This window comes from Camellia sinensis, chromosome 1 (assembly GCF_055761805.1).
Source record: "Camellia sinensis isolate YWXY chromosome 1, ASM5576180v1, whole genome shotgun sequence".
NCBI lineage: Eukaryota > Viridiplantae > Streptophyta > Magnoliopsida > Ericales > Theaceae > Camellia > Camellia sinensis.
The window spans coordinates 25785893-25812054 of record NC_138961.1 but is presented as its reverse complement, the minus strand read 5'-3'; the positions used below and the strand labels follow the sequence as shown (position 1 = coordinate 25812054).

The following is a 26162-nucleotide window of genomic DNA, read 5'->3' as shown; positions in this document are numbered from 1 at the left end:
TCACCATCAACATCATTAAATGGTCCTTCCACTTTGGACCACTCTTTCTCAAACCTGAGAGTTTAATCTAGAGAGCTCAACACTCACCAAACATAAAGCAATGTTTTACATTTAAAAAGATTATATTTTACAGGCATGTTACATCACACAAGTTTTTAAGTACTTACACGAGAATATATGAAATGAAATCTAATGTTACAGAGAAGAACTCAGAATCGTAAACATATACATGGTTATTTATTAGTATAGAATACAAAGATTGTCCTGTTTTCATCTATTTGTTTAACTCCCTTTCAAGCTCATCAAATTCCCAGTCACCGACCTCTTCTGTTGAGTAGTCTCGACTATCCTTACCAAATTCAGTTTCCAGTTTTGCCAATTCTGCTTCGGGGTCTAGCATCTGCTCAGCCTTGATTTCAGGTGACTGGGGGTTCTCATCCTTTGCCACTTTTGGTGGCTCTGTTTTGTGCAATGGACTTTTGGGTGTTTTCCCATGGGGAGAGTCTGCCTCCAAGTTGGGATTCTCCATTTCTAGATATGGTCTCTCAATTGAATCAAATTCCTGTCTTAATTTTTCAATATTATTAAACAGGTCTTTAACCCTTGCGTCATCTTTCCTGGAAAAAGGGGGATCGAGCAATTTATTTTCAGGAAGGAATTTGATGTATATGGCACAATGGCCAATAGGGTCTGCTATAAAAGAACCAAGTAATAACACAAAAGCATAAATCACCTTGAAATTTTCCCCTGCTGGGCGTAGAACTGCTCTTTCATGTTATCCACTATGCTAAAAGTCGTTATAATCTGTTAAAACACAAAACATAGCCAGTAATGCCTTTTTTCTTATTCTTTTAAACCAAAATGTTCCATCATCACAATAATTATTTGGGACATCAATCTATTAAGCATGTCAACAACAAAGTTAAGACCAAAATCAATTAATAATGGAAGAGAATTATGTAATTCATTGGCAAAATTGCAAGAGAGAAAAATAAGGCAACTAGTGATAGACAAATTAAAAAAAAAAAAAAAAAAAAAAAAAAAAAAAAAAAAAAAATGGAAGAGGTCGGTAGAGCCAATGCATGAATAGCCTTAGGTTGGGAAGGCACTGCAGTACACGTGCTTGTGTATATAAAGTATACGCCAATAATTTGAACGCAGCACCACTTGCAATAAGAATAACTATGTTCAAAATATATTGTTTAGTTATAATTTTCTGAATTCAGTTTTTTGGAAATCAAGTTTTTTGTTTTTCGTGTTTTTTTGTTTTTAGTAAATATTTTAAAATTTTTAAGCAATTTTTTTTTTATTTTTTAGATGCACCTTATTTAGATTTGTGAAAAAATATTTTAAAAAATTAATAAATACACAAAAATATGAACATATACTGAATTTTTGTACTTTTTTTAATATTTTTTGGTATTTAGTGAATTTTTTAAAGATTTTTTTCCACAAATATTATACTTTTTAAGTGTGTTTATGTTAGGTGTGTCTAAAAATTAAAAAAATTGCTTAAAATATTAAAAATAATTCATTGAAAACATTAAAATACAGAAAATAAAAAAGTAAAATTTTCTGAAAACCAAAACCAAAATCTGAGAACTAGACATAGAGAGGGATGTTGGTCTGTGTAAGACTGATACTTTCAAAAACATGTAAATATTTTAATCAACAAAAGAAAGAAAATAGTAAACCGATTAAACATTTTCACGTCATAAACTGATGACCAAAACTAGGAAAGATAACAAAGAAAGGAACAAATGAAAATAAAAAAAACTAAAACATATTCAAAGCAAACCTTTCTAAAAGAGAATCTAAAGGCACAAGTTATGATCGAGTAAAGGGGCTGTTTGGTGCACACTATATGAGTTGCTTATGTTTTTTATTTTTATTTTTTTAGTGGAGAGAATGTGTCAGACTGTTCTGTGCAACTTTTATGCTTACAGCTTAATAGGCTTAAATAAGCTAGAAAAAGTTGATTATATGAGGACAGAGTGCTTTTTGGCTTCTGTTTTCTAATATCAGTTTTCAGCTTACAAGGTGCGGCCAACATGCCCAAAACTGAACCTTGTTTGGTTTCAGAATTTTGAATCCACTTTTCAAAAAAATTGAGTTTTTTATTTTCCGTATTTTTTTATTTTCACTAATTTTTTTTAACATTTTAAGAAATTATTTTTGTTTTTAGATACACCTAATATAAATACACTTAAAAAGTATAATATTTATGAAAAAAAAAATATTTTGAAAATTCACTAAATACCACAAATACAAAAATTCAGTACATTTCGTATTACTGTGTATTTATTGATTTTTTAAAATATTTTACTTTTTAGGTACATCTAAGTTAGGTGCATCTAAATAGTAAAAAAATTGCTTAAAATATTTAAAAAATTCACTAGAAACAAAAAAACACAAAAAACAAATAACTCAATTTTTAGAAAATTTGAGTTCAAAAATTCAAACAACAATGAACTCATGATGTCAAAGGTAGTCACATTTGTACCTTTTCTTCATAGTCCAGATATTCCTCCTCAAGATTTTTCCTTGGGTTTAGTTCTTTGGAATCTTCACCAGCCACACCGGATGCCATTCCTGACCTGTCCAATGACACAAAGAACTTCAAAAATGTGGTCAAAACAGGTCAAAATCATCTGTGTAACAAACATCATTACCCTTCCAAACTCTTCAAGTTCTCCACAAATTTCCCAATACGATCAATAGAAGGCTTCAACCCTTTCTGTGAAAAATATACAAGATTATGTAAAAGAAATCCAGGAAAATAATTAATTTTTTATTCATAGCATTAAATGTAATTAAGACGTGTGATATTCTAAATAAGGAGTTTAACAAATACCTCATATGTAGAGAGGAGATTAATGACCAAGTTCACATAATAGCTCTCATGTCTCTCTAGTTCATCACTTGAAAAATGCAAAGCAGCAAATAAGTAATGGCTCCAGGTATTTTAATGATTACACATATGAACAGGAAATGATGATTACATTAGAATAAAAATAATAGGGACAAATTTCATTAAAATTATCCCTTCCAATCCTTTAGAACACATCTATCCAACAAGATGGCAATTCAAGATATAATAGGAATGAAAAACTCTTCAAGTTCATATATACATACTTGACCTGCTTCTCCTTGGTCTCTGTATATGAGTGTTGGAGAACCCAGGTGTCTTCCAAAAAGTTGATCCAAGTTTTTAGGACATCTGCTTCTACCCTACTTGAGGAGATGGATCTCGAAAGCTCATCCTCCTATATTTTTTAATAAAGAATGATATGAGAAGGGGCCATGCAACATGTGAGCCAAAAAACATAAATTCTAAACATTTTTACTGAAGCAAGCACAGAAGAAAAACAGAGAAAACAAACTATATAATGGAGACCTTTGTTTTCAAGTGAGCAACAATCTGATTGTTAGCTTCATAAAACTGATCCCTCTCTTCCCTGGCATTGTGAAGACGTGATTGCACAGCGGCCAACGAGTTATTAACCTAAACCAGACATCCCAGTTGTATATGTGTTAGCAATTGAAGAAGCACACAAGTGGAACACAAGTACAAACTAAAGGCTGAAAAAACTAAAATCTCATGTAGTTTAAGGAAACAAGGTTACCTGACCCTTGAATTAGTATGATTTAAACTAAATACATAACTAAGTCAGAAACACAGGAAATATACACATACAAAGACAAAACATGTCGGTTTTTTCTTTAAAAAGTTAACTGGAGACAACACTATCTATAGAGAATACAAACACACACAACGTGGTTCTTCAAATTACAAAAGCAGTGAATAATATTAATTAATACAAAATGCTAACGACCCCCCAAAGGACTGTCATTAGCTTTGGTGGATGTGTAAAATGTGCATTGCAATGTGTGAAAAGTGTAGAAATATTTGTACGTGCTTTGGCATTTTCCTCCCCTTATTGACAGCCCTATCATTAGCATGATTGTAAGATAATTCATGCTCAAAAAAGTAAAATTGATAGCCATTTAATGCCCTTTTTTTTCAAGTCTATTGTTTTAAATAATTAAGGACGTTATTTAATTTCATCTAGTTCGCGCATCTTTTTTATTGCCATGTTCCAACCCAGAGAAGGTGATTGATGAACAAAAACAGCTAAAAGCATTACACAGAAAGGGATCACTCATCTTTATCCCTTTAACTAACTAAAACCTGGAAGATTAAAAAGAATAAGCTAAGTTGATAATATTCAGCACATATAACGAATTTTTGGCCATCCATAATATATATATGTATATATATATATAAAATGGAGTCAGTGCAGCCATTGAAGAAAATAAGGGTTTTTATACCAATTTATGTGAACGTCAACCCACCACTCAGCTATAAAACTGTGCATTGAAATCAATGAATACTGCATGACAGGCATTGCAAACGTTGTTATTATATCCATGATTTTTGGGAGGTGCATAACATCCTAAGGCGGCACTGCAGTAACATAAGCATGCTGGGAAGACTATGAGGCCCCGTTTGTTTTCGGTTATAGCAGTCCGGAGTGGACTGTTAGTGAGGAACAGTAAAATACTATCATGTTTGTTTTGCAAAGTGAGCTCCAAATTCATAGTCCCCTTCGGATTATGAAAGGCTTGGCGACCGGATTAGGAGTCTAAGCTGGGAGATGATATTAGAAAATAGTCCGTTTGGCTTAGGGTGTTACCGGTCGTCCGGGGGAACGTCCAGTGGGTCAACCGGCCAAGTGTTTTTTTTTTTTTTTTGTTAACATGTTGGGCAGCACATTTTGAACATTAATGTTTAATGTTTTTGTATTTTTTGTTAAGTAAAAACCATGGTTTTATTTATTTTATTATTTTATATAAAAATAATTTAACAATTCCCACAATAATAACTATCATCAAAACAAACACAATTTTACTTAATCCCTTCACTATCAATCCTCTCCAATCTATCTCTCAAAACAAACAGGGCCTGAGATGAGGAGATGCAATCACTGATCTCATGGAAACAATATGTGACAACAATAGCCTACCCTAAAGTGTACCTCTCACTTCCAATGGATTAAAAAAGCAAAAGATAGATGATTGAGTAAACCTTTTTCAATTGATCCTCAAGTTCATCTTTTTGTTTCTGGAGTACTGAAATCTCAGCTGTTAATTCCTGTAAATCGGCATGGAAACAAGTTTAACATTTGCCTCATAAACAAATGGAACCAAATAAATACATCCTGCATGCTTGAAACAACCATGAATTCACCACATTTATACCATAGAGTGCACAGAAATCACAAGTAAAAGAGATGTTTTCCTAAATTGTTATCTTGAATGTACAAGTTGAATCAGTTACAAACTATCAAAAGAATAGACTCTCAGATATGTAGAGCCATGTTAAATATAACCAAAGACCATTACATGTATGAATAAATATAGACACATGACGGGTGTGGGTGAGAGAGGTCTGAGAAGATGGTGGGCACTTCAATGGCCTGAGATCACCGGAGGTGGAAGAGGAGAAGACTAAGGCAGGCTCAAAGAGAAAATGGGTGGTAGTGATAGACCTTGAATACTTTGTATATGTTGTATGATTCTTGTTGCTCTTGTTGTGTGATTGTGGCTGCACTTATGATGCCATCATATAGACTCCAGGATTATTGGAGCCTAAACAACCTCCAGATCTTAGTTGCACGAAGCGGGAGCGGGAGCGGGGGCGGGGGCGGGAGCGGGAGCGGGGGCGGGAGCGGGAGCGGAGGAACGCGGCCACTTAGAGGAGTCGTAAATTAGGAGCGTTTATGTATTATTTTTATTAATTATATTTTATTTATTATAATGAATAATAAATTATGTTAAAATAAATAATAAATAAAAATTAGATGTTTTATTTTATAAATTTTTGAATTTTTTTTTATTATATATGATTTAAATAGATTTCTTTTAAACAATTAGATAATTTATTACATGTTAAAAAGTTAAGAAATAATTGTTAAAAAAATAAATAATAAATAAAAATTATATTATATATAATAAAATAAATAATTTTTCATTTTACAAATAAAAATTATATTGTTTATGATAAATTATATTATAATTTATAATTTATAAATTATATTATATATATTATATTATATTATAATTTATAATTTATAAATTATAAATTATATTATATATATTATATTATATATGATAAATTATGTTATACAAAATAATGAAATCGAGGAGGGAAAGAAAGAGAGAGAGACAGAGAGAACAGAGACGAAGAAAGAGAGGGAAAAGAAGAGACGCAACATAGATCGAGAGAGGGAGAAGCAGAGACGCAACAGAGACGAAGAGGAGATCGAGGGTGAGAGAAGCGAGAGAGAGAGAGAGAGAGAGACGAAGACCTAGGGCTTCGAAGAGAGGGACGAAGACTAGGGCTTCGACGGGGAAGTCAAACGGCGAGATCGAAGTCGTCGAACGGAGGATCGAAGCCAGCGACCAGGTACTCCGTTTGCCCTCTCAATAGTGCTCCCTTCCCGCATCAGATTCGCGTTTCCCTCTCCTCAGATTCGCGATTCTGATGCGATCCTTCCTCAGAAGCGCAAAATCGCGCTTTTTCCTCGGAGTCGTCGCCATCTGAGACGATTCCTGCTACTAAGCTCCAGATAGGTGGCAAGTTCTCATTGACTCGACAGGAGGGTGATATTAGCCTTACTAGCTGTGTCTTATGATTCAAGTCCTTGGGAAGGTTGCATCATAGGAGCTACAGGTGTAACTGTGATATCTTGAGAGGCGTATCATATGTGCATCAGATGTAAGTGTAAGGTCAGCGTCCCTTTCTCTAAGCCAGGTCAAAGAGGGAGCTGTCACTACAGGGAGATAGCTACACGACCTTGACGATCCCGAGGTCTTAGCCTCCAACCCACAATCCTCCAATGATCCCAAGCGAGAGTGCCTAGGTCCTACTCCTAGCTTAGGCAGCCAAAGGGGTGAGTGCATGGGTGAGTCAAGGGCTCATCCTGAGTAGCTAAGTAAACATAGGTGAGCTAAGAGTCCAACTATGTTGCTATGGAGCTGGGCTAAGTGAGTAGATAATATATTTCTTGAGTTATGAAGGACCATAGAGAGCTCTATGTGAGCCAGCTCTATCAAAGTGAGTTGTGGCCCTGTTTTCAAACTTGGTAGTGTGCATGCCCCCGCTTAGGCTAGGCATACGACCCCAACTCATTGTGGTGCCTCAGGGGTCTGCCACATGGATGTGTGATGGAGATGACGTGACACCCATAGGGCTCGCCACATGCCAAGCATAATATAGATACCCACAACGGGATTGCTTTGATTGCTTGTGCAATGAGCCCTCAGATCTAGATGATCCAATTGTGAAGAGAAATCAAAAAACAAAAAAAAAGCAAAACTATATAATTTTATACATTAATGCAGAGTTAAGGTACATAATTTACAATAATAATAAACAGGAAATATCCAGTCCAGCTTTCTCATTTCTTACCGAGACAATTTCATTATTTTTATCGTTTATTACCAATGATAACTCATGATACCTAAACTTGGCATCTCAATCTATACTCTTGCATGGACACAGATATGGAACGATAAGTTCTGAAAAAGTAGGAAATGGACAGTGAATGTATGGGAATGTCTTTTTGTGTATGTGGATTGTGGACATGCATAACCAAGACAGTTCGTCTCCTTCTTCTCCCCTGTGCTTTCCTTTGGTTGAAATCCTCAGTCACAGCAACCACTTCTGTGTTGATTCTAATGATTTATACAAGCCCTTTCTTATGAGGAGGATATTCTGTTGTGTTACGTTTTAGGTTGCTAGTAGTATATTTGACAGTGTTCAGTCTCAATGCCAAAGACATGTCATATAGGTCCAGGCATGTGCTCAGAGCTTAACTTTACTTAAATTTTCCCCCAAATTATGGGTGTGTCCAAGACAACGGTACACATTTCAGGATCTGCAAATTATTAGGCATAGAAAAGGACCTCATAAGCAGAGCTCCTTCATAGAAATACCTCTACTATAGAATTCATGATTGAAAGAAACTCCTATAGTTATAGTTATTTTGTCTTCTGCAATCTAGCAGTGCCTAACAAGAAAAGATTATTATATACTTGGAAGTTGAAACAACAGTACCTTCTCTATTTCACCAACTTCACTTGCCTTGGCCACACGAAATTGTAGCGCCTCCTCTTTCTGAGATCTGCCAGAAACATAGAAAGAACAACAAAATCCTATTATATAATACATGAATTCATGTGATTACAGATCCAGAAAACCACATGCCATTAAATGTACTAAGAAATAAGGAAGTAGAACTGTCAACAATTCTTCAACGTACACACCAATGTCCCAACTAGAAGATGAATCCTAAACCTCCCCCTTTCAGGTGGTAGGAAACACCACTTAAGCTAACAGCATGCTCCTTGTTTTATCTCTCTCTGTTAGTTGCTTCTTGTTGGACATCTCTTCTCTCTGGGCCAGAAGGATTTCTCATCCTTTCTCCAAAGGTTATACTCTTTTGTATTTAATATCACCAACTCTTTCTTATCTAAAAATTGGGAAACCCTAAGGTACACACCCCTCCAAGGGTGAGGGGTGTGTACCATATGCACCCTATCACAATTAGCACAACTTTACCACAAAATTTCGCAACATCAATCACAAAATGTGTAACCTCGCTACAAATTAGCGTAACAAAATGTCCAAAATTTTGTGGTTCATGTAACAAAAGTTTGTGACTTGGTTATAACATTTTTTGTTACGCTAATTTGTGGCAAGGTTATGCATTTTGTGGTTGATGTTACGAAATTTTGTAGTAAAGTTACGCCAATTTGTTAAAAATTTGAAACCTGATAAGGGTACTTTTGTGATTCTTTAGACTCTATTTAATAGAAAGACATGGGTTGAGGGATGAGGTGTACAATTCATATCAAAACCCTATTTTTCTTCCTGTCCTTTCATCCTTTCTATCTATTCTTTATTTTAACTAACCAAACAACACTGATTGATTTGTTCATTATGATGAAGCATGAAGATTTATCATTGAACCAACAGGGCTAGCCCAATTGGCCAAAACCCCTGCACCTCACTAGGAGGTCAAAGGTTAGACTCTCCCCTCTGTGCGGGGGCTCTCTCTCCCATTTTAGGAGTTCAGGTTTGTATTAATAATTTCCAGGTACCAAAAAAAACGTTATATCAAAGGATTACACGAAGCCAGTTCACGTCTAAAACAAGAGATAATGACCATTCACTGTGTCTCTTATATCAAAATTATGAAAAGAAAACACACTGGAACCACAAGTCAAAAAACGTCATAATCCTGCCCACTTATCCTTACGCATAGAAGCCTGTGTACGTTTTGAACTCCAGATCACAATTTTAACCAATTTAATTTTAAAATTGAAAGAAGAAAATGAATAATTCTTGTGCAAGGATGATTAGTTCATGCGACGGCAACAAAGGACGAAGGAGAAGACATAACTTATCAGGAGTAATTAGAAATCGTACTAATAACAAGATAACATGATAGCCAATCAAAAAATAAAATAAAATAACAAGATAACATGATATATTATGCAAAAATGCTTTGAGAATTTCTCTGATTCAAAACAAAATGCAAACACAATTCTTATGTGCAATATCATACCTGCTATCTGATATGCGCTTCTCAGCTTTTGAGGTGGAGCTAGCAAGAGATTCAGACAAGACTTTCAGCTTATCAATCTGCTCAATGTTTTTAAGAGGTAACTTCAGTAATTTAAACTTTTATAGTTTATAAGGGAACCTAGTAAGTGCCACTCAAAAGATACTACAATGATTACTTTCAGAGTTACATGATAGTAGTACCAGTATGGCACTACCATGAAGTGAAATAAGGTAAGAGGATTACAAATGAAAAAGAAGAAAGAAAGAAGGAAAGGCAGGGACATTAAATTTTGGTTATTTCTGCACAAAAATGACATGGAAACTCTCATTTAAATAAAAAAATAAAAAGAAGGCATCCAAAACCATCAGGCAAAGGCACCAACAAGATTGATGAAACTGTACAAAACCATCAGGCAAAGGCACCAACAAGATCGATGAAACTGTATGACCCATTTTTATTTTTGATAAATGAAACTGTATGACCCATTTAAATTGTACATCACAATGAAATCTGACAGATGGGTCAGTCTAAACCATTACGGTGAGCTTATAAAGCATCCAAAGATTAGTTGCAGGAACCTCATGAATCTGCTCCAAAATCATAATTCCACAAATCAGAGTGAGAAGCTAGTTACAATAATCATGTTCCCATCAAGAAACTGCGTTCCCAACTATGATGAACCTCTCAAACATATGAATCCCAAAGAAACAAAAGAAAATTTACGAAGAGAAAATCTATAGCAACCATCAGATTATGGAAAAATTTAACCCAAATTTATTCTAATACTTCGTATTTACATTATATTTGTTTATATTTACAATAAACAATTTACAATTGACACCGGTCACCACTATTTTTCATATTCAGATATATTACAACTAAGTAAAAAATATATATATTTCTTGCAATGTATTAATATATTATATAATATATAAATGCTCTCATAGGCACTCCCAAACTTAGACACTACTATGAGCCCACACTCCCCAGCCCCAGCCCCAGCCCCTGCCCCTGCCCCCACCCCGGCTTCCACTTCATGCAACAAAGATCCAAAGTTGAGTAAGTGACTGCCAAATGATTCATGAATGTACAACAAAAATATTTTCTGCGACAGAAGTCATAAGGAAAGGTATCACCAACATTAACACATAATTTCAGAAAACAACCTTGTGGCACAAAAGAAATATACCTTCAGTGCATGAATCTCCGGAGAATCACCACTGTTAAGAGATTTCTTCTTCAGTAGAAGCCCTTCTAATCTGGAACAAACTCGAATATGTGCAAGAGCTTCTTTCAGAGCCTACAAGAAGAATACAGCTATTAGATTCTCTAGCCCATAAATGTACACTCATCATACAGTTTAGAAACAGATTTATGCTTTTGAAATTTCTCACCAGTGTACGAAATTATATTCTAATTATCTCAAACATCTAACGATTTGAACCTCGAAATAACATTAAATTTAATACAAAATAATTATGACCAGTTATTTTCTTTTTCTTTTCTGGTGAGTTCTAGACGTAACACAGGTACTATATCATATATGGATGAGAACGAGTAGCTTCACACAACAGTGCATACAACATATTGAACAGAAGTAAGCAGAACTTGAAAGCTAGGAAAACCATGCCATCAACTACTAATAGTAGACTTAAGCTATGACAACTCTGATAATCAATTCCGACGCTTCAGAGGCTGGCATCCATGACCTCATAAATTTGCACTGGTAGGAGACTGATGATAATTTGACATGATAAAGTGGAAATATAATGCCAAATAATGTTTTCCACATTGATAGCATTTACTAATCAACACATCCCAGACTATTAATATTTTAATTACCACGATAATGACATGGAAAGGACAAGGTCACAGCAAGAATCACCTCTATTGTAGCGACAGTTGTTCCTTTGGAGGCTGATTCATGACCTTCACCAGTAAGATCCCTGGATGCTGTCAATCCATCGAGTTTTCTTTTTAGAGAAGAGGCTTCAGCATCTATTCTGTAAGCAGAGAGCAGGAAGGGGGAGGGAGGAAAAAGGAGAAAACAACTTATTAGCTTTTGTTTCTGTATTAGCAATAGCTATTAAACCAAAAACTGAGGGTAAGTAACTGACAAATTTCAGGCTGGCAGTGGCAGCACAAACTGAATTTGAGAAAAATTGATGCTTCTTCCCTGAAATTTAACTTGATTAAAATAAAGAGCATGTTTGGCAGAATTTTTAGAAACAGATTTGGTTTATTATACTGGAAATTATTTTCAGAAAATTCAACTAAAAGAAGTTTTCAAGAAATGCCACTTATGTTTTTTCTTCTCTCTCTCTCTCTCCCTCTCCTTTTTTTTTATTTATTTAATTATTATTATTATTATTATTTTTTTTTTTTTTGGGAGGGGGGGGGGGGGGTCACCAGCCAAACATACTAAATGACCAAAACATTGCTTTTCTCAAGATTTCTACAGTTTTGCAAAACACATTTTAGAGAACTTAGTTTTGAAAACTCGGCCAAACAAGCCCTCTTTCCTACAAGAGTTAATAAACACAATTGTTCTTGATTTTTTTCACTTCTCAAAATTGTTTGTTGCATATTTGTGACACAATTCAAAAGAAAGTAAATAGAGTGTATTTGTACAGGTGGGAGAACCATGAAGAAATCCAAATTCAAGTACTAGAAATCCAAATTCAAGTACTAGAAATCCAAATTCATCATGTGAACAAGGACTCCCTTACAGAGGGAAAGAAGGGTTTATTTTCACATTAGAGTCAATATGACTATGGCATGATCCGATTAGATGCAACGCTGCCAACAAGCAAGCACATTGACAAGACAGTATGACCATAAAAAATGGCATTTTGGGGTTTCAAATGCATGACGTATCATTTCAAAAGCCTCCCATCTTTCAAACAGAAACACTGACATAAAAAGAACATGCAGCATAAATAGAAACAAAAAATAAAATGGCAGGACTTTTTTTGAAAAGAAAAGTAAAATCCAAAATGTTAAACCGGAAAAAAACAAAAAACAAAAAACAAAAAACAAAAAACAAAAGACAAAAGACAAAAAACAAAACAAAACAAAAACAAACAAACAAACAAAACAAAGAATCATTGTGAACAAAATCAAAATAAAACAAAGCAGAGTAACGGAAGATAATATCATTTTTACAAACATTGGAGTGCATCGAAATTAAACTCCGCAAACATCTCACGAAATGATATGTACAACTCATACTGGAAAAAACAAAAGAAAAAAGGTTTCCATTTTAAAGCAAGGTAAACACATCCACAGGGAATAAGAAAAGAAAATTTGTGGCTTCTCAGTTACCTTCTGAGATCAGCATTAATTTTCAAGCCTGTGATGGCACATTGTGTGAACTGGAGCAATTCATCCTGCTTTACCTGACAAAGGAAAGTGGCAATAAACTTATAAGCCGACATTCTACAATTAAATATAGGAACACAGAAGAATGATCCTCCAAAAAAAGAATATATAATTGGGAAAGTAAGAGCAGGAAAGAGAGCACGCATGCAAAGAGCCAAAGAAGGCAAAATTAATGGCATCAGAGGGTCCAAAGCAAGTATGCGCTTGTGCTTGTAATTACTGATGAGAAGTCCCTTCAATTCAAGTCTCTTAATGAAGATTCCATTAGATTACACGCAAACCGGAGCAAATTGCAATTACTTATGAGATATTCACTTAATTCCAGTCCGTTAATGGTACTTTCAATAAGCTGTATGCAATTTGCAGTAGATTCTGCTCATGTTGGAGGAGAATCCATTCCTTTCATGAAATGAGAAACTAGGCGAACAATAATGAATGATTTAATATACAATTCTTCATAGAGGATACATTCTCACTATTAGCTATTTTACCAACCAAAATAGTTGTGATGATATCAAAAAAAAATCTTAAACAACACAGAAAGCAACAAGTACTGTATTTCTTATTCTAGTTGCACAGTTGTAATTTGTAAACTGCATATGTTACAACTTACAACCATCAAACAAATATTCCCAAGTTGATTAATCATCATCAATCTTCCCTAGCTCCACAGCAGCTACCAAAATCCACTCTTACATTTTTATTTTCTTGGATAAAATTTTGCATCAGCACCATGATTAGGAGTGACATTGCCAAACCTTTGTTAAACTATTAACAGATGCTTGCACAGATCCTAATCCCCATTGGCCAACATCTAGAGGCTACTGTGATGCATTTGAAGGCATTTGAAAAAATAACCTTCTCCTCTCTCAATCATGAAGCTAGCCAATGTCCTTATCATATTCATTAGGCCAAAAGGCTCCGTTTGGTTTAGTTTTTGAAAAGAGTTTTGAGTTGTATTTTAAAAGATGAGTTGTTGAAAAGAGTTTTGAAAATTGAAAATTTGTTTGATTATAAATTTTGAAAATAATTTTGGGATGATTTGTAGTTTTATATATATATATATATATATATTTTATTTTATTTTTTTGTAGTTGAATAGATGGGTGTGAGAGAATTTGATTGATTGATGTTTAGAATGTGAGAAAATGAGAGAGGATAGAGAAGAGAGAAAAAGTGATTGATTGATTTATTAATTAAAAAGAGAGAGAGAGAGAGAGAGAGAAAAAAAACAATTTTAAAAAGAGTTTCGAAAACTAGAAAATCAAACATGTTTTTTGATTTTTTGATCCAAATGTTAATTTAAAAACTAAACCAAACAGTACCTTAAACTTTAAAGGAAACAATGTTTCACTGTAGACAAACAGATGGTAAAGGTATTGCATCTTAAATTCACTGGTGATGCCATCTTCACCATATGTGCCCCCTAGAATTACTTGAACAGGTTAAAGACAGACATTATCTCAAGTTGAAAAAACAAACAATAAATTTCCAGAAGAAACCATTGAAGTGGCGCTGACATTGACGATGAAAGATGTAAAAATAAATTGATAGAGAGATGTAAAATAAATTGTGTATATTGATATTATTGATATTGTTGAATGTATACAATGACTCTCCTATATATAGAAGAGAAAAACATACTCACCTACCACACTCAACTCTCACCTAACACACTTACATCTACCTACCACACTCAACTCTCACCTAACACACTAAACTCTACCTACCACACTTACAGCCCCCCTCAAACTCAAGGAGGATAGATACTAACCAACTTGAGTTTGGAGAGAGTAACAAAACAGGAAAGTAAACTGATAAATAAAATAAAACAGGATAGGAGACACGGTATGGTCGTGTCAAACCGTTGGTGAAGACACTGTATGGTCGTGTCGGACCGTTGTAGCAGGACAGTTTACAAGGTCATGCCGGACCGATGTAGCAGACACTGTGTGGTCGTGTCAGACCGATGTAGAAGACAGTTTATGGGGTCATGTCGGACCGGTGTAGAAGACACTGTGTGGTCGTGTCAGACAGATGTAGAAGACAGTTTATGGGGTCATGTCGGACCGATGTAGAAGACAGTTTATGGGGTCATGTCGGACCGGTGTAGAAGACAGTTTACGGGGTCATGTCAGACCGATGTAGATGACACTGTATGAGTGTGTATATAGGCTGCCCAAAAGATATACATGTAGATATATATATCGAGCCCTCAAAAGTCGCGCCCTCAAAAGGCGCGCCCACTTCATCAAAAGACGTGCCCGACAGAAAGCGTCGAGCCATCAAAAGGGGCGCCGGACACGCGGCGATGCACGTGACCGACAGAGTGTCGTGGCATCCTCTTCGGCATTGTCGATATAAACCAAAACGAGGCCTGAGGCTTGGAAGCAGAACAAACCAGTTGAAACCTCTTCGTTCTCTGAGAGCTTGTCTCTAAGAGCTGCAAACCCTGAAACACTCTGTAACCCATAACATGGCCTCTTCTTCCCGTTCAGCTACCCAGAACATGGCCTCTTCTTCCCGTGGTCTGCTTACTCTCTTTCCCGACCTCAACGAGTCCACAAGGGAGATAACCGATGCGGTTGCCCTTGAACCTCAACCAAACGCCCCTGAGTTTGCTCCGTTGACCTTTCCTATGCGGTCTGTGGAGCAAAGAATGGCAGCGCAATCAGATATTGAGGCGAATCAGTATACATTGAAGTCATGTGTGGAGACGATGACTGCAGTCACAAACTTGTCGCACCGGCTTCAGAGTAGGACAAATGAGGTGCAGCAGTTAAACGCCCAACTGGCTCTGCTCCAGCGCATGTATAAGGATGCGCGAGCAGAGATATGTGTGCTAAAAGCGGAAAACAAGGAACTGAAGCGGAAGGCCACCGTTATGTTCCGATTTGGAGATCCGCCATATGCTGCAGTGGAGGAGCAAGGGAGAGTGAACGGGCTCGGCGGCGTGAGAAACACGGAGGCAGCACCGTCAAGGGCCGCCCAGGACGGAGGTAAGAAGAAGAGACCGGCGGCAGAGTAGATAAGGGATAAGGAAAAAATCCCGCCTATGGGTGGGTGTTTGTGGGTGTTGTTTGTTTTTGTTTGTTTGTTTGTTTTTTTGTTTTTTTTTTTTTTTTTTTTTTTTTGGTGTGTGTGTAAAATTGTGATCGGGGTGGATCCCTGAGATGAATAAAATATGATGTATTGTGCAAATTTGTAAATTGTTTTTGGTTTTATTTTTTTATTATTATTATTATTTTTTTTTTTTTTTTGTGTTGTAATGGAAAAAAAGAAAGATAAAAGAAAATAAAGAAAGCGGAGATGTGAGGGAGTCGGTGAGTGGGGTGCAGAAGGGAAGATTGGTTTTAAAAAATAAAAAAGAGGGCATGGTGGGATGTGAAAGATGTTGTTTTGGTGGGAGAGATGATTATGTTTTTTAAAAAAAGACACCCCCATCGTGAGCCTCCACAGATTAATCAGAAGGGGCCTCACGGTCAAGACCCATCAACCCATTAACCTATGCCGAGATCTGAAGCCAACACCATGGGAGCAGAAAGATTCATCATGAAGACCTTGTTGTTTGCAGCTGCATGTTCAGCAACAAGTTGAATGGACTCTGCGGAAACTGTGAGAAAAAAACCTGCTATATAGTAGTACTTGGCCTTCTCAACCAATGCCCAATTTTCTGGTCTCTTCAAATGTTCAGTTTTATAGCAATTTGCAGCAGATAAGTTGGCAACAAGTGATCTTTCGCCTCCCGCCACACAAACAGCACAGGTACCAGTTGGTGCAGACTCATCCTCACAATAGTGAACATTAACACCAGCAAGTTTTATATTTTTCTTCATCTCCTCACCAAACTTGTCCTTTCCAATGCAACCCATGTAACTGGTTGCACTAGGCATTTGAAGCATCCACTGAGCCACTCTGATTGAATTTTGAGTAGCACCTCCAGCAATGTACTCCGCATTGTATTTGGATGACATTTCATCATACATAGGCATGTGCTTTTCCTCTGCAAGAATTGCATTATTCAACCGGATGTCATATTTGTCCAAGAATTCTTGGTCGACGACAGAAGAGATGTCCAATAGTGGGTTTCCCATACCCAAAAGAATTCCCTCCATCTCTGCTTGCAAGTGATGAAATGAGAGAGAAAGAGAGAGAGAAGAGAGAGCGAGTGATAGAGAGACTTCCAGATCACAGACTCATGCACCCCCCTCCAATATTATTCTCTTTTTTTTTTTTTTTTAATTTTCTGAAAAATCAGACATGGGAAGCTGCTCGTGAATGACCCGAGAGCTTTAATGGCTCCAGCTCTCAAGATGAACTGGTGGTAGAAGGCTGCAATGGCTGCACCAATGAAGGGTCCTACCCAAAACATCCAATGGTCATGCCAAGCCTTTTCTTGGTTGTAAATAACAGCAGCTCCAAAGCTCCTAGCAGGGTTGATGCCAGTGCCGGTGACCGGAATGGTGGCTAGGTGAACCATGAACACAGCAAACCCAATTGGAAGTGGTGCCAATACAGGGACATGGGAGTCTCTGACGCTCCTCTTGGGATCGGTGGCGGAGAAGATGGCGCAAACGAGCTCTCCACCGGCTACAGCAAGGGCACCGGCTTGGGCGCCGAAATCATCGGAACATTCGTGCTAAAGGCATGTGTAGACAACTCCAGCGGGCAGCAAAGGCAAAGTTGCCGGCCGGCTGCCCGCCGGTGAGAAGGAAATACAGGCCTAACTCTTATAGCTCTGATACCATGTAAAAATAAATTGATAGAGAGATGTAAAATAAATTGTGTATATTGATATTATTGATATTGTTGAATGTATACAATGACTCTCCTATATATAGAAGAGAAAAACATACTCACCTACCACACTCAACTCTCACCTAACACACTTACATCTACCTACCACACTCAACTCTCACCTAACACACTAAACTCTACCTACCACACTTACAAAAGATTATCCTCATAGCCCGTTTAAATGGGCATGCAGTATCTTGATCTTGCCCATTCAATTTAATCTAATTTCCAGAACTTCATTTTGACAAAGTTAGAAACAGTTAAATTGCTAGGCAACAAGAATAAAAAACCTAAGTGGCATAATGATGTAGGACGAGCAGGGAAAACACTTTCCTACTGAGTGCTAAGCAACATAGCGGATTTCTTCTGGAAATTAAAAGTCATTGGTACAAAATTGTCAAACATAATTGTAGTCTTCATTTGAACCTCTGGTATTCCAATTTAGTTAGCGTACAAAGCAGACGAGCTCACATATATTATTTTCTCAACCCCTTCCCTTCTTTTTCAATCACATACAATACTAATCGGGTGTTTGGGAAGAAGGATTTTTGGCTGTTTGGGCTAAAATAAAACTAAAAGACAATAAGCTAAAACAGCCAATAAAACAAAATGTCATATCAAACCTATATTCATTTCACTTTTTCTCTCATAAACATCACATCCAACTACAAAAAAATCCAACCTTCTTCCCAAACGCAACTATTTTAGCCTACTAAAATAGCCAAAAACTAAAATAACCTACTAAAATAGCCAACTTCCCAAACAGAGCCTAAATCACCTTTAAAGATCACCATCTCCAATTTAGCACCCACTGCCGCCTTATCTCCTCCTCTTTCATGTCTTTCAGTGGTGCTTCCATTGCAAACTCAAGGCAGGCTTCCGTATGGATTCAAAAAAAACTTCGGTTACCACCCTCATCATGGTGAAATTTGTTAACCCCCATGGGGTTCACTGCCATACGGCTAAAATATATTCCTTGCTCATCACTATATGGTAAAAATAATGATGTATTATTGATTGATGAATTGATTGTTGTGTTATTGATATTACAAGGATTCCTATTATATAGAAGAGGATTTGGGTAGTAGGTGAGGAGTAGGTGAGGGTAAATTGGTGGTAGGTGTAGTAGGTGTGGCAGTAGGTGGTGGTAGGTGTAAGTAAATTTTAACAGCCCCCGCAAACTCAAGGAGGATAGAAACTAACCAACTTGAGTTTGGAGAGAGGAACAAAACAAGAAAATACATAAAAATAAAAGAGGATAGGTGACACTGTATGGTCGTGTCAGACCATTGGTGAAGACACTGGATGGTGGTGTCATAACGTTGTAGAGGACACTGTATGGGGGTGTCATAACGTTGTAGAGGACACTGTATGGTGGTGTCATAACGGTGTAGAGGACACTGGATGGCGGTGTCAGACCGATGTAGAAGACAGTTTATGGGGTCATGTCGGACCGTTGTAGAAGACAGTTCATGTGTGTGACAGTTGTTGTGACAGTTTACAAAGTCTTGTCGGACCCATGAAGGAGCTAACCGGAATCAATGTCGGGACAGTTTACAGAGTCTTGTCAGACCCTTATAGAAACTAACCGGAATCAATGTCGGGACAGTTTACAGAGTCTTGTCGAACCCTTGTAGAAACTAACCGGAATCTATGTCGGGACAGTTTACAGAGTCTTGTCGGACCCTTAAAAAGTCGCACCCTCAAAAGGTGTGCCCAATTTTTCAAAAGGCGTGCCATCAAAAGGCGTGCCCACTTTATCAAAAGATGTGCCATGAAAAGGCGTGCCAGTTTGTCGGGCGTCAAGAGGCGCGCGATGCGCGTGGCTGCCTCGGCTATAAGACAGAGGCTGAGGCTGAGGCAAAAAAAAAACCTGCGAGAGATATTCTGAGAGAGATTTCTGAGAGAGATTCTGTATAACACTCTGTTGCCTAGAAAATGGCTTCATCGTCTTCCCGCGGGCTGCTCACCCTCTTTCCCGACCTCAACGAGTCAACGAGAGAGAGAACTGGTGCGGTGGCACTGGAAACTCAACCAAGTGCCCCGGAGTTTGCCCTGTTGAACTTTCCGATGCGGTCGGTGGAGCAAAGAATGGCAGTGCAGTCGGATGTGGAGGCCAATCAGTATACTTTGAAGGCATGTGTGGAAAGCATGACGGCGGTCACAAACTTGTCGAACCGGCTGCAGAGCAGGACAAATGAGGTGCAACAGTTAAACTCCCAGCTGGCTCTGCTCCAACGCATGTATAAGGATGCGCGAGCAGAGATAAGTGTTCTGAAAGCAGAAAATAAGGAACTGAAGCGGAAGGCCACCGTGATGTTCCGATTTGGAGGGCCGCCATATGCTGCAGTGGAGGAGCAGGGAGGAGGCAACTTGCTTGGTGGTCTAGGAAGCACGGAGGCAACACCGTCAAGGGCCGCTCAGGACGGAGGCAAAAAGAAGAGACCGGCGGCAGAGTAGAGAAAAATCCCACTGTTCCGATTTGTGTTGGTTTTGTTTTGTTTTTTGTTTTGTTTTTTTTTTTTTTTTTTGTGTGTGTGGTGTAAAATGGTGATCGGGGTGAGCCCTGACATGAATAAAATAAGTGGGTGTGCAGTTCGTCTTCTTCCTCGGTGTTTTTTTTTTTTTTTTTTTTTCGGAAAAAAAAAATAAATAAATAAATAAATAAAATAAAAGAAGGAAAGTGGAGTGTATTGAGGGGTGGCTGCCATGTGCATGCGTGTGATGAGTGTTTGGGAATATAGGATAAGAAAAAGAGATATAGATATATATATATATATATATAGATATAATAAAGAAAGTGGGAGAGAGGGAGGATTATGGTGTCAAAAAGGAGAGAAAAAAAAAAGAAAAAGAAATAAAGAAGCACAGCTGGGGATGAGCACATGCATAAAGAATTATATATAGATATATATATGTAAAAGATAATGGGTTCTGGAACGGTGGGATGAAAGAAAAAAAAATATATATATATATATAAAAAAAATAAGAATAAGAAAAAGAAGGGGGCAAATTGTGAGTGTGATAATTCGGTGGAGAGTGGGTTAAAAAATTAAAAAAGGAATGGGTATGTGCAAAAGCTGGTGGCTGTATTGGAAAGACAAAAGGTATTGAAGGTAAAGAGTAAAAGAAAAAGAAAGGAGGATTGATATCTGTGTAGGTTTATCAAAGACAGCGGTGGCAGATAGCTTCATGCCACTGCCACAGTGACCAACATCACCAAACCAAACACCAGAAACCCCATTCTTTATCACTTTCTCTCTCTACAATGGCACGTACCAAGCAAACTGCCCGAAAATCCACCGGCGGCAAGGCACCCAGGAAGCAACTAGCGACCAAAGCTGCCCGGAAGTCAGCTTCGGCGACCGGAGGAGTGAAGAAACCCCACAGGTTCCGGCCGGGGACGGTGGCGCTGAGGGAGATAAGGAAGTACCGCTGAGGGAGATAAGGAAGTACCAGAAGAGCACTGTGCTTCTGATCCGAAAGCGCCCATTTCAGAGGCTGGTCAGAGAGATCGCTCAGGACGTCAAGACTGGCTGGGAGTGGCCGAGGGAGAGACTGAGTTAACCCGGGTGAGGACTTAGGAGATGAGGTCGGTGGCTTCACGGACGGTGTCGGAGCCACCGAAGGAGTCGCGGCGGCCTTCGGCGGCAACGCCATTGGAGATTTCGTCGGTGAAGCTGCCGGAGCCTGAGCGATGGCAGATCCAGCCACCACTACGCTCGGGTAAGCCATTGGAGTTGATTTTCTCTCTCTAGAAACACTACAAAAACAGGGAGTTTTAGAGAGAGAAAGCTAGAGTATAGAGAGAGAGAGAGAGAATTAGAAAATTTGGGTTTGTCCGGCGGACGGCCAAGGCGAGGCTGCCGCCCGCCGGTGAAGCGGAATCACTAAGTTCTTAACCTTGCTCTGATACCAGGTAAAAATAATGATGTATTATTGATTGATGAATTGATTGTTGTGTTATTGATATTACAAGGATTCCTATTATATAGAAGAGGATTTGGGTAGTAGGTGAGGAGTAGGTGAGGGTAAATTGATGGTAGGTGTAGTAGGTGTGGCAGTAGGTGGTGGTAGGTGTAAGTAAATTTTAACACTATATGCCATTGTTCCCTTCTGAGGAAAAAAAATGGTTAGAAAATTCACAACCCCCACCCTCAACCTTGCTCGCAGAGAGAGAGAGAGAGACTGTTTAACATTCACAGGGATTTCTCAAATTTGCACATATAACAACTAAATCTCCAAAGTGTAGCAAAATGTGTCAGGCCCTTACTAATACTTCATCTTCATAGCTTGAAAAAGCATTTGCAAGATCCTGTATGCTGCTCACTATTGCATTATGAACTGCTTTCCCTCCAGTAAGACAAAGCCTGCACATTGTCAAATATAAAGAGAAGGTTCAAATACAATTGAAGCTGACCTACCCAATATCATATACTCGGAATGCAGCATTCCTAAAGAAGAAAATACACTTTCCCCATATGTGGGTCAAGCCAGAAACACAATTTGGACAAGATTAAAATAGTGATCAAACTCACCCAAACAATTCCAGAAGTAAAGAAACTTCCTCTTCATTTGGTTCTTCAAGAATCTAAACCACAGAAAACAGTTAACCTGCGTTAACCTCCATGATCAGGAATTAAGAGCACAAAATAAATTTTCATAAGAACATGTCACTAAGGATGCAGAAAGCTCAAGAAGAATACCAAAAGTACATAAAGATTCTAACCGAGAAAAACAAACAAATCCAAATATTCTTCATTTATGTAAGTAATTTAGATAAGTTGATTAAAGAACAGATAAGTTTAAAGCCATAAGGACTATGACCCATGATTAAGGCTCACACCTCCCTCAATGGCCTAGCAAGTGCCTCATGTTGCACTTACGCCTGGAAAAACACTTGTAGAAATGAGAATTGCATAGCATGTGCATCAATCATAGATTCCTAGAGCAAAGCAAACTACAAAGTTTGCAGGAGACCATATGCTTCTCTTTAGCTAATAACAAGTTGAAATAACAGAAACTAATCCCACATACCATAGATATTGTGATGCCCTCCAAAGCCTGGCTGTATAGAAAAACATCCAGAAAATTCATTGGTTCACCCTCCAAATCAGGGTCATAATACAGAACCTATCCGTGATAAGCAAGCGTTAGAAAAAAGCAACTTCGTCAAAGGACAGCATGCATCAATACTTCTAATGTGAAGGCCAACCTCCATTTCACAAGTAATCAAAAAAAAATGTAAGCATTCAAATATGAAGGATATGCAATCCTGTGACTCGTCCTAATCTCATACCTGAGCTATACAAGAAAGCACAGAACATGTTGTATTATCAATATTACTTTTCCAACAAAATGGCATGGCAGTAAATAAAAGAGTACATTGAAATGAAGTCTAACACCAGCAGCATGTATTTAAACAACAAATTAAGTATGTGAAAGTTGGGACGTATAAAGCAGACTGGTTTCTTTACAGTAAAGGGAGTTGCAACAATCTTCAGGAATACTTCAACCAACATTTCACATGTTTTTTTTTTCACATGTTAAAAGGGCTCAACATCAAAAAGCGAGGACCTGAGGACAAGAAACTCATAACCCGTCATATTAGTAAGCTCTTCAAATGTTTAAAATAACATGTGCAAACAGGAACTTCCAATGTTTAAAAGAAAGGTTTCATCTTAAGAAAACCAAATGAATGCTTCAAAGTGATAATGGCAAAAATTGCAGCACTAGAAGAAAAAAAATGATAGGGCGTGTAACACGATAACTTAATGCACGGATCACAAATGTTAGGCTATGGCCCTAAAAGCTGTCAATGAAGTGCTTGATTTCAATCAATCTAAAGCGGCACACCTTACATGCATTAGTAATTTAGTACTATTCATGTCTACACCTGCCAGATCATGAACGTGGGACTCGCTCATACAACTTTTACATAACTCCCTCCATATAAGAGCTTTATGGAAGAAAAAAATTACCAAATCCAACTCCTCAAAAGTATGGGGCCCATTATCCCTCGATATAATGGTGTTAAGAGAAGGTTCCGCCAACACAAATAGCAAATCGAAACTTCCCAGAAAACCAAATACATAATATTTTATTATCCATGCAAGACTAACCTAGAGCCTCTTAATAACTTTTTAGAGAATATGCAAATGTTAGACTGAAGTTAAAGAAGCATAGACCGAAAACAAGAATCATGATTAGCAATACCAATTCAAAAAAGATGAAAGGCCAATTTAACACAATAGGACTACTCACTAAAAAAGGTTTTTTCAGATTATCCTTTGGTTCTTCAGAAGGATGATTCTGCTGAGCATTCTTTTCTTTATCCTCTGAGGAAGCCACAGATAATTTGTCAATTTCTTTAAGTGCCACCAACCATCTTTTCATCAACTGAACCCTCTCTGGACCACTACAAGAAACAGAAGCTTCTTCTAATCTTTTAACAGTCTTCCTAAAGCTTTTGAAACTCCTACCCCCCTGCATATATATGCAACTTGGAATTTCAAATAACTAGTAAAACCAGATACCCAACAAATAAACAAGAAGGTTTAAAAAACTAAATGTAAAAACATATATCCTTGATACTTGGAGCAACATACTTTTATGACAAAAGATTGAATGAGGTCAATATATCTCTTAAATGGTAGATAATAATAGATAGACGCAATTCACTTTTGCAAATTAACAACTTAAGTAATTTTTTTCCTTTCCTTTTTTTTTTTTTTCCCCTTTCGAGACTAGTAAATTAACAAATGAAATTGACACCCTCTTCTCAAAAGAACCATGAATTGCAGTTCCAAAATGCAAAAGTCTCTCTCCCTTGGGCAAGGAAAGCCATGGCACACCCTAAGTTTTTCAAAAAAAATTCTATTACCCCTCTAATTTCTTAGTATTTCTACAATATATTATATATAGAATGATCTCCTAAGTTTTTAAAAATTTCTTTTATTGACCCTCCGTATTCCTACAATATGTATGGCATGACCCCCAAAAATTTCACTTTTTACATAATATTATCAATTCTATTGATTTAATATGTAAACGCCATTGTTTATTTTATAAATTATAAAAAATCATCAAGGTAATTTTTTTATTTATACAAATTATATTAACTAATAAAATACACAGTCTATTAAATTATACACCAAGATCTTAATCATGTAGCCATAAAAAATTATATGAAATAATTAAAATAAATATTGAGAAATGACTGACATAAATTTATTATTTTTTTTACTATTTATTCATATCACTTATGTGAGTAATTATCATTTTTAAAAAATAAACCCTTTCTTTTTTTCTTTTTTTTGCGCTATACTTACCTCGGCCCCCTAAGAAAATTTTATGGCTTTGTCTTTGTCTACTTTCACGGTTTAGTTCTTACGACAAACTTAATTTTAGACACCTATCACTTTTTCAGCTCTTCTGGATTACATTACATAACTAATTTTTCAAATATACATGTTACATCTATCTATACTGTAATATAAAGCACACAACTCGGTTTAGCGTAAACTCTGTCACACTTTTTCCATTCCCAAATTTCCCCTATACAATTCCCTCACTCATATTTTGATTTCAAATTTTGATAATTTCTTCATGTACATTCAACTGGTTGATTTTCACATACAAGCTTGTATAGTTGTGTATAAGAGTTGAAATTTGCACAAAATCCAACTAATTAGTAATAAAGTGAGAGTGCAATTCTACAAACAAACATCAAACCAATAACAAAATCAAAAGGATTTGAAAACGAAGCTAGGGCAAAATTACCTTGCGATCTTGAAGGATTTCGGCGACAGCTTGACCGGCTTGTTGGACGACGGTGTCGGCATAGCTCTTGACGGTTTTGTTCCCAACCTCCACGAAATTGCTCACCGCCGATTTCCACCACGACGCCATTGTTATTTCTGCTAGGGCTAATTCTCAATATGTGTGTGTGTGTGTGTGTGTGTGTGTGTGAATTTGTAGAGAGAGATGAGAGAAACTCAGAAACCGTTGCTAATTACTATAGAGACAGAGAGAGAGAGAGACAGAGAGAGAGAGTATTTTGTGAAGTTTTGAACATGTTGCGATTTGATAAAAAAAAAAAGAACATGTTTGCGATTGAGAAGGGCGAAGGATCCATCAAGTCGCATGGTATGGCTCGTTATTATTATCAGACGATGTCGTTTCAATAGTCTTAGAGGTTGTTTGAAATTTTTACTTATATGGTATATTTTAAAAAAATTTACAAAACAATATAAAGAAAAAATAAAAAAAATGATGTAATTCAAATAAGTGTACTTATTAAATAAATATATTTATTTAGATTATTCCTAAATAACCACTAATGAAATG

The 26162-nt window shown here is 37.0% G+C and overlaps 1 protein-coding gene and 1 pseudogene across 2 annotated transcripts; both read right to left on the bottom strand.

The window, feature by feature from the left end:
* Positions 1–93: 93 nt before the first annotated feature.
* On the bottom strand, positions 94–25970 carry LOC114323276 (uncharacterized). The gene is made up of 18 exons (XM_028270843.2): positions 25596–25970; positions 24078–24299; positions 22851–22946; positions 22352–22404; positions 22087–22183; positions 12960–13033; positions 11521–11638; positions 10825–10935; positions 9636–9712; positions 8123–8189; positions 5090–5155; positions 3398–3505; positions 3136–3266; positions 2855–2921; positions 2673–2737; positions 2504–2597; positions 734–804; positions 94–617 (listed from the first exon to the last, which is right to left on the bottom strand). Exons 1-18 carry the CDS (start codon positions 25722–25724, stop codon positions 275–277), a joined length of 1989 nt encoding a protein of 662 aa, XP_028126644.2. The 5' UTR covers positions 25725–25970; the 3' UTR covers positions 94–274.
* LOC145792837 (adenosine kinase 2 pseudogene) lies at positions 14580–17962 on the bottom strand (annotated as a pseudogene). Its single transcript, XR_014332840.1, has one exon. The product of XR_014332840.1 is annotated as an adenosine kinase 2 pseudogene (transcript).
* Positions 25971–26162: the final 192 nt, after the last annotated feature.

Excerpts from the sequence above, each read along its gene's own strand:
- LOC114323276 (XM_028270843.2), bottom strand. The coding sequence starts at position 25,724 with ATGGCGTCGTGGTGGAAATCGGCGGTGAGCAATTTCGTGGAGGTTGGG. Across the intron at positions 22,947-24,077 it reads ATCTGAAAAAACCTTTTTTA|GTTCTGTATTATGACCCTGA; the intron begins GTGAGTAGTCCT and ends TATCACGGATAG. Across the intron at positions 2,922-3,135 it reads ACCAAGGAGAAGCAGGTCAA|TGATGAACTAGAGAGACATG; the intron begins GTATGTATATAT and ends GCATTTTTCAAG.